Genomic DNA, 17523 nt, shown 5'->3' with positions numbered 1-17523 from the left:
TTTACAAATTTACACATCTTTATTTTGACTAATGTGAGTGATTTTGGGGCTTGGACATGTAAAATTGAGCAATTTTTCTATTTTGCATTGTTTGATGCAAATGCTCCAATAATGCAAGTTTTAACAGAAACAAAAAATTCTCAAATCTTTTTCTCAAGTTTTGCCGGTATATCTAAGAAGAGACATCCTAATTGCCCATTTGACATGGAAACGAGCTCTGCCAGAAGAATTCGCATCCTACAACAATCAATCTAATTTTCAGCTTTCCTCTCTTCAAATAATTTAGAAACTTACAAGTAAGATTAGAGTGACAACCACAAAAATGATAAAACCTAGTGTAGCACAATTTGATTTACTTCCAGAATGAGTTGGCTGGGATAAACTCTATGCTCCTTTATTGGGGCTCTGAAGTGAAAATCCTGGCTTGCTATCGCCCAGATAACCTGTATCAGTTGTTTTAGCAGTTGTAAGGCTCTCATAACCTGTTTCTCCAGAGGCATCGCCCTTTACACCTGCTGCCAATTGAGTGGAAGAGGTATCATGAGACCCAACACTGGAAACATTGCCGATCAGGCTTTTATACATAGTGAGTGCTTGGGCCATCATATTGGCAGGATTGCCAGCTGAACTAGGAAGCAACATTGTTGTGCCCTGTTGAAACATAGGAAAGCACAAAGAAGAAAGAGTTTAGTAAAAACAATTAAGCATCGAAAGATTTACTTATGTATTATGATATTAGGTCTGACATTCACCTCCTTGGCAATATTACCGAAGGCTTGAACATATTGCTCAGCGATTCTCAAACTAGCTGCCTGCAAAACAGACCATAATATTAGTTCCCAATTCTAGTCTTAGTTGCATGCATGGAACTTTATAACTACTATGCACTGCACCATCACTTCTGTTTATGAATCCCATCTATGCTGGGCCTTTGGAAGACTAATGCACCCAGAATCAGCCCCTTCAGAGTTTTATTAAACCTTTTATGGATACAAGAAAATGAAATTCTTACCTTAATATTCAGGATTTTAGTGTAGATTGGTAAATTACGCATAGACTTAATGGGCCTTGAAACCACTACCTCAACCTCCACCTAGAACTTATAAGGGGAGGGGGTGCCAATTGATCTAGAGCTCATTAGCAAGAATACATCATTTCTTGCAAGTCCCTTTTTTTTTTTTTTCCCTCAAGATAAGCCATTTCACATCCTCTCATCATCCAAATGAAGTTAGAATGCCCATAAATTACAACATTCTTTCCAAAAACTACGTATTTTATCCCATCTATAACAACTCTAGGTAGAATGGATGTGGATGCAAATTGCCATATTCCATATGAGGGACAAAATGAAGAATATAAATAAAATTCTGTACATGTTCAGACTTGTCAAAAAACCTATGCAAGCCCTAACATGAAAGGGTAAAAAATTTCAAATATAGGAATGTCTAACAACTAGACAATAATGTTTTACCATTTTCCACATCTATGCGAGCAACCTTTTAACATCCATCATGTATGTGAACATATGTTGACATCACTAATTATAAAGGAGTTCTGAATGGAGTCAGTCAAAATTGCAGTAATCAAGACTTTAAGATATCTCAAGTTGATTAAGACAGAGCAAACATAGCAAAACTAGTAAAAAAAATAGTTTTCTAATAAAAAAAACCACAAAGCTGTACCCGTTTTACAGAAGCAGTGAATGCTGCAAATATAGTCACTTTAAAAATGCAGCACAGAACTTTGGGACTATTCCAGAGAAAATAAATTCTAATAATATGCCTTTCAAACCACAACGAAAAGCTAGGAAAAGCCAAGTGTGTGAGATATCCAGTTGTAGTACTGTATCATGCAGTCAGCGGCTCAGTCAGTACAATGATTGATTGCTTCAACACTTTCAAACATGCAAAATGAAGCATTGTAATCTGAATGGAGAACTAAGTGTGAACCAACTACACCCATATTGTGACTATTGTCAGAAGTAGCCCCCAACAGTGGAAACTAGATTTCAAACAGATTCAAATGGACATTTGGACTCCAAAACATGTAGTAATTCTTCTTTCTCCATACAGAAGAAAATGAAATCAAATAATGTAATTGACATTACTGTATGTGTGCTCAAGAGCATTGAATGACCTTACCTCTATTCCTCCACTTTCCTTTAGGGTCTGTGAGACAGTGGCAAGTCCTTCGGCCGTTGCTTTAGCTTTAGCAAGGATGGCTTCCGCTTCACCTGATAAATAAGTAATGTTGATAAGAAGACTGAAAGATTTCTATGGGAAATGGGAATAATCTACCCTGCTAAAGGAGCATCAACATTAAAATAATCCACAGTATTGCCTCTTCTATATGTGTTAGCTATATAGATTAGTGGATAGGTCACGAAAAAGAGGGCTTCAGCAGAGCACTTCACAAGTTTATAGTGACAAGCCATACAAGAGAACATGGAAGCATTCATCGAGAATTGGTTGAACCAAATAACTACCTTTTACAATGCCATATACAGCTTCACATGCCCAGGTATGTGTTTCAGTTGGTTTAATTAATAAAGTCATTATAGCATAAGATGGTGAAACGACACGGGACACTCCCACATGGCAATTTTTGAAAAAACTACGATATGACAATTAATTAATTAGTTAAAAAATATATATTTTTAGGCATATTTTATATTTATTTTAGGACTTAAAAATGAGTAATAACCATCAAAATGGTCGAAAACATATTGAAAATGAATTTAAAAGCAATAATAAATAGCAAGGAAGTACACTGATACCCATTGAATGATGTTTAGAGTGCAAATAAACATGTGTGCTGCAATCTTACAGTCAGAAGTTTAATAATTCCTAAACAATGTTGTAATAATAACAATGAGAGAGAGAGAGAGAGAGAGAGAGAGAGAGAGAGAGACGAAAGTAAAAACAGTAAATAACAAGTGTTTAACAATAAAAAAGGGAAAAACATAGAAGTAAAACCATAACGTTGAAAAACAAAAGAAAATAAACATAATGGAGGACAGGCTTGGCGAGAAAGTTCAGGGCCCACAAAAGAGATAATTAAAACTTGAAACGTAAAAAGATAGAGAAAAGGAAACCAAAAATAAAACATTTAGAAAAAAAGCTAATTTTCAACCGAGCAAATTCCAGATTATGGTGGTTTCTTCAGAATTCTTAGCTCTCTCTCATAAATGCCATTGGAATTTAAAAAATGTTTTGTCTCAGTAATGAATAGCTTTAACAATCCCACTTGTCTTTTAGAGCAACAGACCATGTAGTGGACTGGACATGACTTGAGAGAGTAGATCGGGTGGGTGAAGTGCTGATGAGCTTCGAGAAGCACCAATCTGACTGTTCGAAGCATCAATGAGTCTAGATCAGGTGAGAAAAACCAGATCAAGAGAGGGTGATCATTGAGGGTCAGTCTTTTTTGGCCCCATGTTGAGAAAGCGTCATTACTGTGATTCTCTCACCGACTCACCTCCATACTTAAAAACTTTTTATTTTTTTATTGACACACCATGGACATACAGGCAGCTATGTCCCTGGCATGTATGTGTCTGACAAGGACACAACTGTATTTTTTCTGTGTCAGTGCTTCTTAGGTATTCTAAAGTCATGCAAATTTTTTTTTTTTTTAATTTTATTTTAGGATCATGCTCAAAGTATATAACTATATAGATATGATAAGAAATAGCAGGGCCTCTGATAGGGAGATATCAGCACTAACATTCTTAGGATGTTCAAAAAAAATAAGAAAAGAAGATATTTGCATATAATTAGTATTAAGTTTATATCAAAATTGATAACGAACCGAGTGCTCTGTTGATTTGATCCATCTTTGCAGCTTCTGATTGTAAGATTACAGAAGCCTTCTTTCCATCAGCAATATTGATGTTGGCCTGCCTTTCTCCTGTAAAGGGGCATTAATTTCCAAGAAAGCATCAGGCTACCTACTTTTTTTTTTTTTTTTTTAATAAGTGCATCAGGCTACCTACTTGAATAGTGAAAGGTGCTAAGCTCAATCAAATTTACAGATGAATCAAAAAAACCATAAATCATCAGTACACCCTTAAGGTTAAGTAGATTTATATAACCACATGGAACAACATGGCATATCAAACTGGCTTCATTACCTTCAGATTCAAGAACTTGAGCTCTCTTCTTTCGTTCTGCTTCGGCTTGCATCTCCATAGCTACCCTCACTCCACGAGGAGGAGATATATCCCCTGAAGGAAGATGAGTGAAGCAAGTGTAAGAGATAATGTGGGAAAATTACAATGAAAAGTCGGCTACAATAACAAAAGCCAAAAGTGACTAACTTATTTCATAACGGAGGCACTGCAGGCCCCAATCTCTTGCAGCCACATTAATAGACTCCTGCAACATGAAGCCATTACAGAAAGATATCACACTTTTTTTCTCTAAATTAATTTATGAAATTGTCAAAAAAATCTTGAAACTGCAGAGAACCCAAATTAAATTCAAGGCTTATTGGTAAACAGATTAGAAAGTACTGCAACCTCTAAATACAGTAAGAAGAAAACTGCAGGGAAAAGCAGCCACATTGTTGAACCACTTTTTCTAACTTTTAAATTTTAATCCTATCCCTTGGAATTTAGATGATTTCCTGTTAGTAGCAAAATAGCAGACACATCCTAATAATCTGAATGCAACTCACAGAGTCACAAAAAACCAGAATTCAAGTCAAGGCAATGCAATCTGATATTCTATGCAAATACTAGGCATATACATGGTTGTCAAAATCTAGATCTCAACCTTAATTTTTTTGGTTATAGGAACCTAGAAGCTCAAAAGGGTGAAATTTGAATTTAAAATCTTTTAGGATGAGGATTCATATTATATGGATTTCTATGGGATCATGGGAGCTAGTAGGATCACAATCCAACCTATAATTTTGCTGATCCACAATTGACCTTGACTTACTTTTCATATCGGAATATTATAAATGTGAGAGCAAAAGGCCCAAAGAATACTTAAATGTTTTTAAATTAAGAATGGACCTGGAGTAAGGAACCCAACTGCTCCCCCTCCCCTCCCTCCCCACCCCCCTCCCCCCGCCCTAAAGATGGGAGCAGGAGCTGGGTTGTTAAAACTGAATTCAAACCAGATCATGATAATCGGTTTCATTCAGGTATCAATTAATTAGAACATAAAAACATAGTTTATACACACAAGCCTATTGCCTATTTTAGACTTGTCCTCACATAACCTTCAACAGCTTAACCTTATTTCTATAACACATATTTATTGATGTAGCCAATTGTGTTTCATTGCAAAAAGTATCAAGTTAGAATGAAATAAACTTACAAAGTATTTACTCCCAAGTCCCAACTCCTACCCCACCAAAGCTTCCAAAGAATATCAGTGTCCAAAAAGAGAAAAAGGGGGGGAGTGGAAGGGAGAATGATAGAAAAAAAATGGTGGAAATGAAAACTTAAGGCCCAGCCTGACTATTCTGTTAAGGATCTATAGTTGAGCCCAAAATTTTGGTACAAAGAATTGGTTGTTGTTGTATATTAATTATTGCCATTTTTATAAAGTAAAGCCACAAAAACTAGGTATGAGCATGAACTGCATGGAATATTTTCCTTATAGAATCCAAAATGCATTTTTCCTTAGGTTAGGAGTAACAGTAGGAGGTGTACTAGTGTGTGTGTGTGTGTGTTTTTTGGTGATAAGTAATGTAAATTTTATTCAACTCAGAAAAAAGAGTCACCAAGCATGCATGATGTATATAACTGGGCACCAATATAATCAAGTACACAAATTACAAGCATCCGTCAAAGCGTAAACCAAGAAAATACAACGACTTCCTACAATTAACATCCATTATGATAACATTTTAAAGAAGAAAATTTTTAGATTTTTCATATCATGTTTTTCATTCATATCAATGGTATGCTTTACATGCTTGAATCCACTGAATCATAAGTTTTAATCATAGAAAACTAAAACAGAAAATTGAAACAAGAATGCACATGCCAGACTATTTTCACAAACAAAACTATAAAAACAACTTGAGCTAAACAAACTAACCACAATCTTCTCATTCAATGTGTCTCTTTCCTCAAACGTCTTGTCGAGAGTGATCTTACCAAGCTCACTACGCATTGTTGTTTGCGCGAGCTGAATCACCGCGAATATGGGATTCTCAACACCATAAGAGGCCAGCTTAGGGTCCACAATCTGCACCAAAAAGGCATTTAAACCAAGCAAACCCCTTAACCGACAATTCCAAACAACAACAAACCCAGTTAACATTCAACCCAATAGAGCTTAAAACAAGGCAAACCCATTAACCAAAACACGAAAATAACAAAGACCCAGTTGTTAAAATCTCAAGAAGTACCTTGATGTAGAGCACCCCATCAATCAAATGTTGACATTATCCTTAGTGATAGCAGACTGGTCAGGAATGGGAATGGCCTCTTCCTTCAAGGAATGGACATAGGCAATCCGATCGACCAACGGAATCAAGAAATGGATACCGGAGGGCAAAGTCTTCACGTACTTCCCGAACCTCTCAATCACATACGCCTTCTTCTCCGGCACAATCCGAATCCCCCAATTCACTGGCGGAGTTATCTCATAACTTTCCTCACAAAAAAAAAAAAAAAAAAAAATCAACACCCAATTATTAAAGAAAAACAAAGAATCCAAACAATTATAGGTGAGAGTACCTGGAGCCTTGGTCGCGACCAGTGCGGAGAAAGCGGACTGGGACGGTGGAGGAGGAAGAGAAAGGGGATTGGGGAAATGGGATAGGCTTGGAAGAGGGATTGGAGAGTTGGGTTTGTTTCAGAATCAAAGAAGAGAAAGGTCTGAGAGCATTGGTGGTGGTGGTGGTGTTGTTAATGGCGGATTGGCGAAGGAGTGTAAGAGAAAGGGATCTCAGTGAATTGGCTTTCAACATGTTCATTTTTTTTTTTTTTTTTCTTTTTCTTCAAGTTTCTTGGTTTCTGGGGTTTTTGTGGGGGGTGGGGGGGGGGGGGGTTTCTGTATTACTAGTACTGTTTACTAGTAGGTAGAAAATGGTTGTTGTATGAAAGGGTTTTTCTGGAAAAGGCAAAGCCCTAGTAAAACCTTTTCCTGGATTTTCTAGTTTTCTACCTTTCAGCTCTCTTTATACTTGTTTGACAGCAAAGTTAAGTAGCCTCTGTCTTAAGCAGCTAAATTTTCTGGGGATAGTGTAGGGCCGCCTTTGCAATTTGGCCCAAAGGAAAGGAAAGGAAATGAAATGAAATTAGGATTTTTTTTATTTCTTTATTTCTTTTTTGGTGCAAAGGGTTTTTCTAATTTGGGTTTTGTCGATCAAGTTTACTTGTTTTGCAAGTTGTATAAGCAAGTAAGTACATTAAGATAATTACAAAAGGAACCAGTTAAAACCTTTGCTTGCTGGCCAAAGAAACTTGGGCCAATTATAAACAAATCATGTGGAAGTGGGTGTTTTGCTTTCTCATTGAAACTTTTTTTTTTTTTTTTTCACTTTTCAAACTTTATATTTAAATAGTCATTTTCTAGTAAATAAAAAAATGATGAAATTTTTATTTGCATAATTCTAATCTGTTTGGTTGATATCATCAGAATAAAATTTTTTAATTTTAATTTTGACGTTTGCTTAGCTATTTTGTCTGCCAAAAGACATATATGTTACTTGAACTTCCCTTTTTTTTATTTAAATATTTAAGATTCTCAAACATTATTGAGTTTATTATAAATTTATTTGAGGATTTTCAAGATTATAGAAATCTTTTATTTTTGAATAGTCTTATTTAGACTTTTTGGAGTAAATATTTGGTCAACTCCATAGCATTAAGAAGAGCTTGTATATAGCTTCTTCCAGTAAATATTTGGGGAATTCCATAGGCACATTTGAAGCTATTAATTTGATACTGGCATTGTTTCCATGAGATGAAAATTCTTATTTGGAATCCTTTGAACATCACGTACACCTTGTTTAGATGATTATCTGGAGTTCATCCAATCTTCTTGATTAAGATACATATATTCTTGAATTGAGATTAATTTTAGTTGCCCAAAACAAAACCTACCTTGATCTTACAGATATTCATTTTAAATATCAAATAAACGTGACTGATGATTGGACTCAATACATATCCATCATGGTACCCAATCATAAAAATACTTTCGACAAAAGAATATTTTTATTGACTATTATTACTCTTCAAGGAGTCATCTTAGAATAGTTAAAACAATGGAAGAAATCAGAAGAAGGTAAAATCTTCTTCTTCATCTTCTATATAGATTTAATGGTATTTTAAGATAATTTGCAAAAAAAATTAAAGAATAATTATGTGGTTATATTGTAGAACCAACATTACAAGAATATACTAATTTCATGGCTAATATTATTGTAGTTTTGGAGGGGTAGAGATAGGGAAATGTGATATCCAACTTGTTCGGATTTGGGTGTGAATTTGGACTTTGAAGGCATTGCATGAGTGTGTGCTGAGTTGCCACATTAGTCATTTAAAATAAGCTATATATGCAATTACAATATATGAATAGCATTTTTCTCAAGTTGTGAGTCTTGTGACAAATGATATTAGAGTCAACTTAGTAGTGTGATCTTGTGTTGTACGTGCATTATGTTGATTCTTCTAAGTAAATAACATTTTAGGATCTTGTGACAAATGATCTTGTGGCAAATGATATTAGAGTCGACTTAGTGGTGTGATCTTCTTTTTTTTTTTTTGGGCTGTTTCGTCAGGTTGAATTTTCTCACATTCGTAGACAGGGTAATACACCAGCTCATTTATTGGCAAAACATGCTTTAGGCATTGTCGATTATATAGCATGGATGGAAGAGACGCCTTGCTTCTTAATGCAAGCTCTTACCAATGATGTAACTTTTTCTATTTGAGTGGAAATAAGATTGCAATTTTCCTATCAAAAAAAAAAAAAAAAAAAAATTTTTTAGACATGGTTTTAGGTAATGTTAATATGAGGAATAAGACATGGTACCGGTGCGGTAACATGTGCAATTTTGTCATTGTCTTAATGAGTTGGTTCGAGAAATGAAATCAATCTATCCCTTTGGAAAAGTCTGTGTGTACCTTAAACTTCATCGAGTGCTTGGTTTTGAAATAGAAAGGAAAGGGATTTACTTTGCTATTTGTTTTCCATGTATATAGTTGTTACTTTTTTTTTTTTTTTTTGATAGGTATATATAGTTGTTACTTGTTTTGGAAACACCTACGCTTTTATGAGTTTCAAGAGTTTGAGCCTGTAATTTAATTTTTATAACAGTTGATAATCAATTTTTATGTGAGATAGTTAACATCTTAAGAAAATTTTGCTGCAGGCTGTTCTGATGACCTTGGTTCTACATCCCTTTGAGATTGCTGTACTAATTTTGTTCCATATATAATTCCATCTACATTTGTTAGTGGTCTCAAAGATACAAGTAAAAGAAGAAAAGAATTTTGATGGATTAACAAAATAACATATGATATTAGTGCTAGGAAAGGAAAAATGTGTTATCACTATTCGCCATGCACCGTTCAAGCAAGTGTAATTGTTTTTGCCTCTCTTCTTAATTCACATCGTTTGGGAAAGTGAAAAATTCTAAATGGCGATATTAGACAAAATTAAACTAAATGTCTATTTTTTTATTAAAAAACAAAAGGACCAAATTAAAAAGTTTTAAAAATTTATTAAAATTAAAGAACTAAAAATAAAATAAAATTCAAAAAATACAAATTTTGAAACATGTTAAAATTAAAAAGGTTGCTATTTTTAATTGAGAAATGCTATTTCCACAACTTAACCACAATAAATTCTTGATTCTCAAAATTAAACTAAATGACTATTTTTTTTATTAAGAAACAAAAGGACTAAATTAAAATTTTAAAACCATATTAAAATTAAAGAACTAAAAATAAAATAAAATTTAAAATACAAATTTGGAAACATATTATAATTAAAAAAGTTGTGATTTTTGATTGAAAAACGCTATTTCCATAACATAACAAAAATGAATTCTTGATTCTCCAAAAAAAAAAAAAAACCACAATAAATTATAGGTAACAAATTATTACAACTATTATCAATCTAATCTAGAATAAATTTTGTGGACTTAGCATTACATTTTTTATTTTAAACAAAATTCCTTATCAAATTTTAAGACAAAATCTCTTTTAAAAAAAAAAAAAAAAAAAAAAAAAAAGGACAAAAACTCAACAACGGGAAAGCGTCCAAAGTAACGGAACTGGAGTGGTCAGCAGTTCAGTCCTCTATAACTGAAGGAAAACCCATGCCCGAATAAAAAGAATCAAATTTGACCCGACCCGACCCGACCCGTAATTTCGTCCAACTATAAAGCGCAAAAAAAAAAAAAAAAAAAAAACCACACTACATCCACCTCAATCGTTTTAGCGTCGAAACTCCAAAACCCTGATTCTTCTCACACAGCTCATCCGCCACAATGGAAGAAGTCTGCGAAGGCAAAGACTTCTCCTTCCCTAAACGCGAGGAGGAAATCCTCCGCCTCTGGACGGAGATCAAGGCCTTCGAGACTCAGCTCGAACGGACCAAAGACTCGCCGGAGTACGTTTTCTACGATGGTCCGCCGTTCGCCACCGGACTCCCTCACTACGGCCACATCCTCGCCGGCACCATCAAGGACATCGTCACCCGGTACCAGTCCATGAACGGCTTCCACGTCACTCGCCGCTTCGGCTGGGACTGCCATGGCTTGCCAGTCGAGAACGAGATCGATCGCCGGCTCAATCTCAAGAAACGCGACGACGTTTTGAAGCTAGGGATTGATAAGTACAACGAGGAGTGCCGAAGCATTGTCACCAGGTTTTTCAATTCATTTCTAATTCTTGTTCATGCGTTTTTGATTAGCATATGAAGGCATTTAAATTTGTTATTTTTGAAATAATAATCTGAATGCTTTTTTGTTCATAATGAATTAAAGATTCACTTCAATTATCAAATTAGGTCATAAAGATTAAATTTTCGTGAATTTAGCAACTCACTTTGTTAGCATATGAAGGCATTTAAACAATTTTTTTTTTTTTTTAAATTAATTTTTTGTTAAAATAGTACTCAGAAATAATAAGATATTTTAAATAATGTACTTATTAAAAAAAGGATATTTTAAATGATGTATTTTGTGAATTTTTTTAGCTTTAAAAGAACGTTTAAACTTTGTTAACAGATTTGGATAGAAAGATCAAATTGGCTCATTTTAAGGACTGGATTGACAAAAAAGTGAAAAAAAGTTTTACTTTAATTATCAAATTAGTTCATAAAGTTGAAATCTTGTCCATTTAGCTCAATTTGTTAGCAAATAAAGGCTTTGAATCATTCTTATTTTAATTTTCAAAAAAATACTAACAAATAATAAGATGTTATATAAATGTTGTTGGTTAATTTTTAATGAAAAAGAATGTCTAAAATTGGCTCATTTTTAGGACTAAATTGACAAACATTGAATTTTGAAGGTATTGATGATGTATTTGGTTTTGGTAGGTATGTGGAGGAGTGGGAGAAGATAGTGTGGAGGACAGGGCGGTGGATCGACTTCAAAAACGGGTACAAGACCATGGACTTGAGCTTCATGGAGAGTGTGTGGTGGGTCTTTGCCCAACTTTATAAAAAAGATCTTGTTTATAAGGGTTTCAAGGTCTGTATTTTTCCCGATCTGTTGATCTTTGAATTTTCTTGTTTCTCTTTTAAAGAATTTGGTAGTTACTAGTGAAACTGTTAACTGTTAAATATGTGCTTCTTCATATTCTAATTTGGGAAATGGCTTTCTTATTGAGTCGACCTATAATGAATTTTTAATGAAATTTTTGGATTTCATTCTGAGGTCCTTTGGATGTGATATGATGGTTTCAATTATTGTTGTTGATGGTTCACTTTAATGGAGCTGGATAGTTTTAGCACTAGGAAGAAGCTGATTTTTTTTCAAAGTTTTGAAGTAGTTATTTAATTTATGCTGGCAGTCAGTGATACTAGAAAGTTATAATGTCTGTGTTGTAATTTCTCATATGCAAATGAGCTGTAGTTCAAATTGGCATCTTCTCTCCTTGTAAGAGAGGGTGCAATTTTCAACTCAAGACCCATTACCCACTTGTGGAAATTATCAACAACTAAGCCTCTGCCACATGTATGTTTTTCTCCATTCTATTTTATTTTATTTTCCACCACATGGATCCTCATCAACCAAGCCTTACTTAAATGACATTTTATTTTTTTCTCTCTACCTATTTTTTTTGTGCCCTCAATTGAGTCAAAATTATTTCTTACTTGTGTGTTAATTGAGTCCTTTGAACATGTCCAACTCATCTCAAGCAACTCTCTATTGCTACATCCGCAAAATTCTCACTACAATTTACAACAAATCCTAAATGGGAAGTTGTTATTGGAGGGTAACAAAGTGATATTAGTGGTAGCCAAGATTAGAACCAGTAACAACTTGTCAGCTAGGATTTCTTGTGAAATGGTTGTGAAAATGTTTTGAATGTAGCATTACTCTTTCATCAATAGGGCTTCTCCCGTCTTTAAGTGATTTCCTCATTCTAAATCCTATTTTTCAATGTATTTTCACTTATCCATCTTAACATTCTCATTTTAGCTGCACTTATTTTTTGAATATTTCTTCCTAACGGCTCAACATTCAGTACCATAGAGTATAGCTGGTCTTATAGCAATCTTCTAAAATTTTCCCTTTAACTTAATAGGTATTTTACTTTACAATCACACAGTATTTTTAATGCTCTTCTCCATTGCATATACCCTACTCTAATCCTATGATTTACATTATCTACAATCTCTCAATCTTTATGAATCATTGATTCTTTATGATCACACAACTATGATTCACTTTATCTACAATCTCTCAATATTTAGGATTATTGATCCAAGATATTGAATGTTCTCCCTCATTCCTAATGTGCTTCTCCACTTCTTATATTGAATCTTTATGAATTGCATATTCTCGGACTAAAAGAGATGTAAATTGAATTTTTATATTATTTTTACGTATAAAAAAAACTTATTATTATTATTGATAAATTACTGATTATACCAAAATCTTAAGTTATCTGAAAATGGTGAATTTAATCATAATAAAAATTCTAACTTTTTTTTCCTCACGTGTGGGCTCAACCCCCACCCCCCTAATATAAGGGGGACCCAACACATGGAATCAACATTTTATATGGGAGGTAGAGTGGAGACAAGTTGAAGCTCGTGACAACTTGTTCTGATATCATGATAAATTACAGATTATCTTTAAAATTCAAGCTTATTAGGAATTTGTGAATTTAATTATTAAACCATAATTCTTATAATTATTATGGTTTTGGGTGATGGTGAGGTTTTAAAATTTTAAAGTGGGTTCAATTTAATTGCTTGGATGTTGTGTTTTTCAGGTCATGCCATACAGCACTGGTTGCAAGACACCTCTATCTAATTTTGAAGCCGGTCAAGAATATAGGGTTTGTGATCTGAAACTTCTGTTTACCATTCATATGTGAGGGTTGGTTGCCGAACTAATAGTCTTTAGCGTTTATTTATAACTTGTTCTTGGTATGATGTAATTTTATTTATACCTTGTTCTGTGATTGCTTAGCCCCTTAGGAGTGAATGTCCTTGGATTATCCGGCAATTGGTTCTCATGGGTGGGGTTAGTTGTCTGTAGGTTTTACTGACTAGAGGTGATTCCAAAGGACTCTTCTTTAGAAAGGTTCCCTACTTTCTTAAAAAAATAACTTATTCATGATTGGTGGCTGTGCCCAACCAGTCAAATTGGGGGAACTAGGTTCTGGCCACTCTTGTGGTAAACTATCATTTCAGTTTTAAAGCAATTAAATGACTGATTTTTATACAAATTCTTGAACCTTGATTTTATAGATTCAATTATGTAACATTCTAGGAGTGATACAGGATGTCCCTGACCCTGAAATAATGGTGACGTTTCCAGTAATTGGTGATCCACACAAGGCGGCTTTTGTGGCTTGGACGACAACTCCATGGACCCTTCCTAGTAATCTTGCCCTTTGTGTCAATGCCAATTTTGTCTATGTGAAGGTATGTTTAATATTTTTAGTCAACTTATATGTGAGCTTCTGTGGTAGACTGTTAACACAGCTAGACGGAGTATTATGATATAAAATTTCCAAATTTACCTTTTAAATAAGATGATTATATTGGTTGTTCTTGGATTGGGTTGAAGGACTTATATTGGAAGGATTCTCCATTTTTAACATTTATCCCAGCATAAAAATAAAGTATTCTTGGGTTCTTAAAATTGTGGGATTGAAGGGTGGCTGTTTGAAGCTCTTCCTGTCTTTAACTTTTATTTAAATTATTTAAATTTTTATTTTAATTATGTTTTCATATAGAAGTTGGGGTCCTTGGAGGCTCATGCCTTAAAGTGTCAGGCTTATGTGACTGCATTTGCATTAGATCTTGTTATATCTAAGATATTTGTGTATTTTAACATCGATATCTGCTATCAAGTAGCAGAACACAGGTTTGAGTCTCCCTACTTTGCAAATTTGGAATTTTATTTACCCAAAAAAAAAAGAAAAGATATATGGTGTTTATCAAGTTAATTGATATTTCCTAAATAAATAGATTGCCGAGCAGTATGTTTGCTGATTATGTTTAAAGATTGTAAAGATTGCCACTCATTTTCTTGGCACATATTTGCCGGTTTTTGTTTGTGGCTGTATTTAACATTGTTGCTGTATAACTGTATAATGGTATCCGTTTCATGTCATATATATATATATATATATAGCCTACAATATATGGGAGTGTTCTGTTATATGTTATTTTGGTATCTAATTTGAGGCGGAAAAGAATACCAGGTTCGCAACAAGTACTCTGGAAAAGTATATGTGGTTGCTGAATCTCGTTTGTCAGCACTTCCTAGTGAGAAACCCAAACCAAATGTTGCTAATGGATCCATTGATGACTCCAAAAAGCCCAATCCGAAGACCAAGGGATCTTCAACTGGTAAAACTGGAGATGCTTTGGATCATTTTGAAGTGTTGGAGAAAGTCTCAGGGGCTTCATTGGTGGGATTGAAGTGAGCACTACTGTTACTCTTTTTGCTTAATTACTATTTGTCATCAGATTACTTCCAGATGATTACTACTGTTTTTGTGAATTCCTTTTTAGTAAAATATGATTATGGGGTTTTGGGGGTACTGAAACTTGAAGGTTGTGTACTGCAGGTATGAACCACTTTTTGATTATTTTAAGGAGTACTCTGACTCTGCATTTAAAGTTATTGCGGACAATTATGTCACTGATGACAGTGGTACTGGAATTGTGCATTGTGCGCCTGCATTTGGTGAAGATGATTATCGTGTGTGCATTGAAAATCAAGTGATAATCAAGGTCTTCTTTTTTATTTATTTTTTAATTAAAGATGCACATAATGCTACATACTTGAGGTTTTGAAAATTTTGATTTAGTACCTTTAGATGAGCTTGTTTGTATGTTCTGTGTGGTCATACTCCTGACATTGTAGAAAAAATGGTCTTAATGTTTGGAGTTCTTACATTTTGGGTTTGACCTTTCTGTTGAAATTATTATGTTCTTTAACATTAGTTCCTGTATTTTTGGTGGTTTTTGTTATGTAATTCTATTCCACTTTTATGTTATTTTGTTTGAACATTTTTGTTTCACATTTTATTCCACTACATCTTTTGTTCCCTCTCCTTTTCCTTCCTAAACGCCTCCACTTTAGAATTGTCTAGTCATTGGACGTTTTCCATACATGGTGGTCGTCTTTATTATCCTTTTTATTTTTTTATTTTTTTTTTATAAAAAACAATGTGTGTATCAAGTATGTTATATCGTGTATATTAAATGGGAGTCCGTGGACCATCTTCTCTTACACTGTTTAATTGCTTGGGAGGTGTAGAATCTTTCCATACATGGTGGTTGTCTTTATTATCCTTTTTGTTTTAAAAATAAAATAAAAATCTGTGTCTGTAAGCACATTATATTGAGTAAATCCAATGGGAGTCCATGGACCATCTTCTCTTATACTGTTTAATTGCTTAGGAGACGTGGAATCTACTGTTATGTCTATTCAGAGTTGGTTGGGTAATGCCTAATTCAGTGACTGGTATGTTGGGTTCTCAGAGTGGGAGTTTAGGAAAACTCAACAATGGGAAAACTTGGATGGCTGGTTTTAATGCCTTGAATGGTGTTTTTGGAAAGTGGAATATTCATACATTTGAGGAAAGGGAGTTGCTGGTGCCACATATCAAGTTTTCTTTTCTCAAGACTTTAGACAAGTAGACTTCAAATTCCATTGGTTTCTCCATGCTTGGCTTCATAGATGTTTAGGTGATTTATATTTTTGATGTTAATTTCTTCGTTTGATTTTTTTGTCTTGTATTTTTTGGGGCAGTCTCTCTCTTTGTATACCCCTTTGTACCAAGACAATACCTCTTTTTGTGCTTTTCTAATGTCATTAAGTTACTTATAAAAATAAAAAACATCATATTGGATATGTATGAAAAAATGAGTTGAATCAGATTAGTTGCAGATGTATAAAGTATGTCATACTGGAACAACTCCAACAAACTTTCTTTGGAATGGGTTGGGGGATGAATCAAAATTCCATTTGGTGAATTGGTCTAAGGTTTGTGCCCCTCGTCAGTATGGCAGATCAACTGTTAGGAGTTTGAGACATTTTAATGAAGTATTATTAGGGAAATGGCTGTGAGATTTGGGACTGAAAGAGATGTGTTTTGGAGGGTGATAGGGGTTAAGTATGGGAGTGAGGGGTGAGACAGGTGATCTTATCTTGTTACTAGTCCTTATGGTGTGAGTTTGTGGAAGACTATCACAGTTGGCTGGCCTGCCTTTTCTCATTATATTTAGTTTGAGGTTTTGGCAGGATGTCTGGTGTGGGGATAGCCCGTTGAGAATGTGTTTCCTAGAGCTGTTTGCAATCAGTTAGAATGAGGAAGCTTATGTGGCTGATCTAATGAAGTTCTCCAATGGGGTTCTATTTTGGGATTTGAAATTATTGAGAGCTACATAGGATTGGGAAATGGAGTCCCTATCTAGTTTCATGGATATTATCTATGGGGTCTCATTGAGGGGTTGGGGGAAGACAAGATGTGTTGGTTGCCAACTAGGAAGGAGGGGTTTTGAGGTTAGTAACTATTACCGGGTTTTGGCTTGTGTCAGTGATTTTTCCTTTCCTTGGAGGAGCATTTGGAAGCCAAAGGTCCCCTGCAAAGTGGTTTTCTTTGTTTGGACTGTAGCTTTGGCGAATATTTTGACGATTGATAACTTGCAGAAAGAAAAGTTTTGATATTGGATTGGTTCTGCGTAAAAGTAAGGGGGAATCAGTAGACCACCTCTTACTTCATTGTCGTATTGCTGTTGAGTTGTAGACTTTGGTGTTTGCTTTGTTTGGTGTTCATTCTATAATGCCGAAGACTGGTTGAGCTATTAGCTTGTTGGCAAGGAAAGTTTGGGCTTCATCACA

General features: G+C 34.4%; 2 protein-coding genes across 2 annotated transcripts in view; one reads left to right on the top strand and one right to left on the bottom strand.

The window, feature by feature from the left end:
* On the bottom strand, positions 1 to 7000 carry LOC112011148 (uncharacterized). Its single transcript, XM_024043537.2, is given in 10 exon segments — positions 1 to 651; positions 753 to 812; positions 2142 to 2233; positions 3811 to 3909; positions 4133 to 4225; positions 4319 to 4376; positions 6057 to 6206; positions 6370 to 6398; positions 6401 to 6612; positions 6701 to 7000. Coding segments are annotated over 10 exon segments (1299 nt in total). The 5' UTR covers positions 6940 to 7000; the 3' UTR covers positions 1 to 384.
* A 3392-nt stretch (positions 7001 to 10392) lies between these two features.
* Positions 10393 to 17523, top strand: part of LOC112038693 (isoleucine--tRNA ligase, cytoplasmic) — an 82614-nt gene continuing 75483 nt past the window's right edge. The window contains exons 1-6 of the mRNA XM_065783108.1: positions 10393 to 10847; positions 11523 to 11676; positions 13430 to 13495; positions 13944 to 14087; positions 14873 to 15093; positions 15242 to 15407. Coding sequence (XP_065639180.1) covers positions 10468 to 10847; positions 11523 to 11676; positions 13430 to 13495; positions 13944 to 14087; positions 14873 to 15093; positions 15242 to 15407 — 1131 coding nt within the window. The 5' untranslated portion in view covers positions 10393 to 10467. The remainder of the gene's footprint in view (positions 10848 to 11522; positions 11677 to 13429; positions 13496 to 13943; positions 14088 to 14872; positions 15094 to 15241; positions 15408 to 17523) is intronic.

Source organism: Quercus suber, unplaced genomic scaffold (assembly GCF_002906115.3).
Source record: "Quercus suber isolate HL8 unplaced genomic scaffold, Cork oak 2.0 scaffold_329, whole genome shotgun sequence".
Classification (NCBI taxonomy): Eukaryota; Viridiplantae; Streptophyta; class Magnoliopsida; order Fagales; family Fagaceae; genus Quercus; species Quercus suber.
Note: the sequence above shows the minus strand (reverse complement) of the source record. Positions and strands in the feature narration are given on the sequence as shown.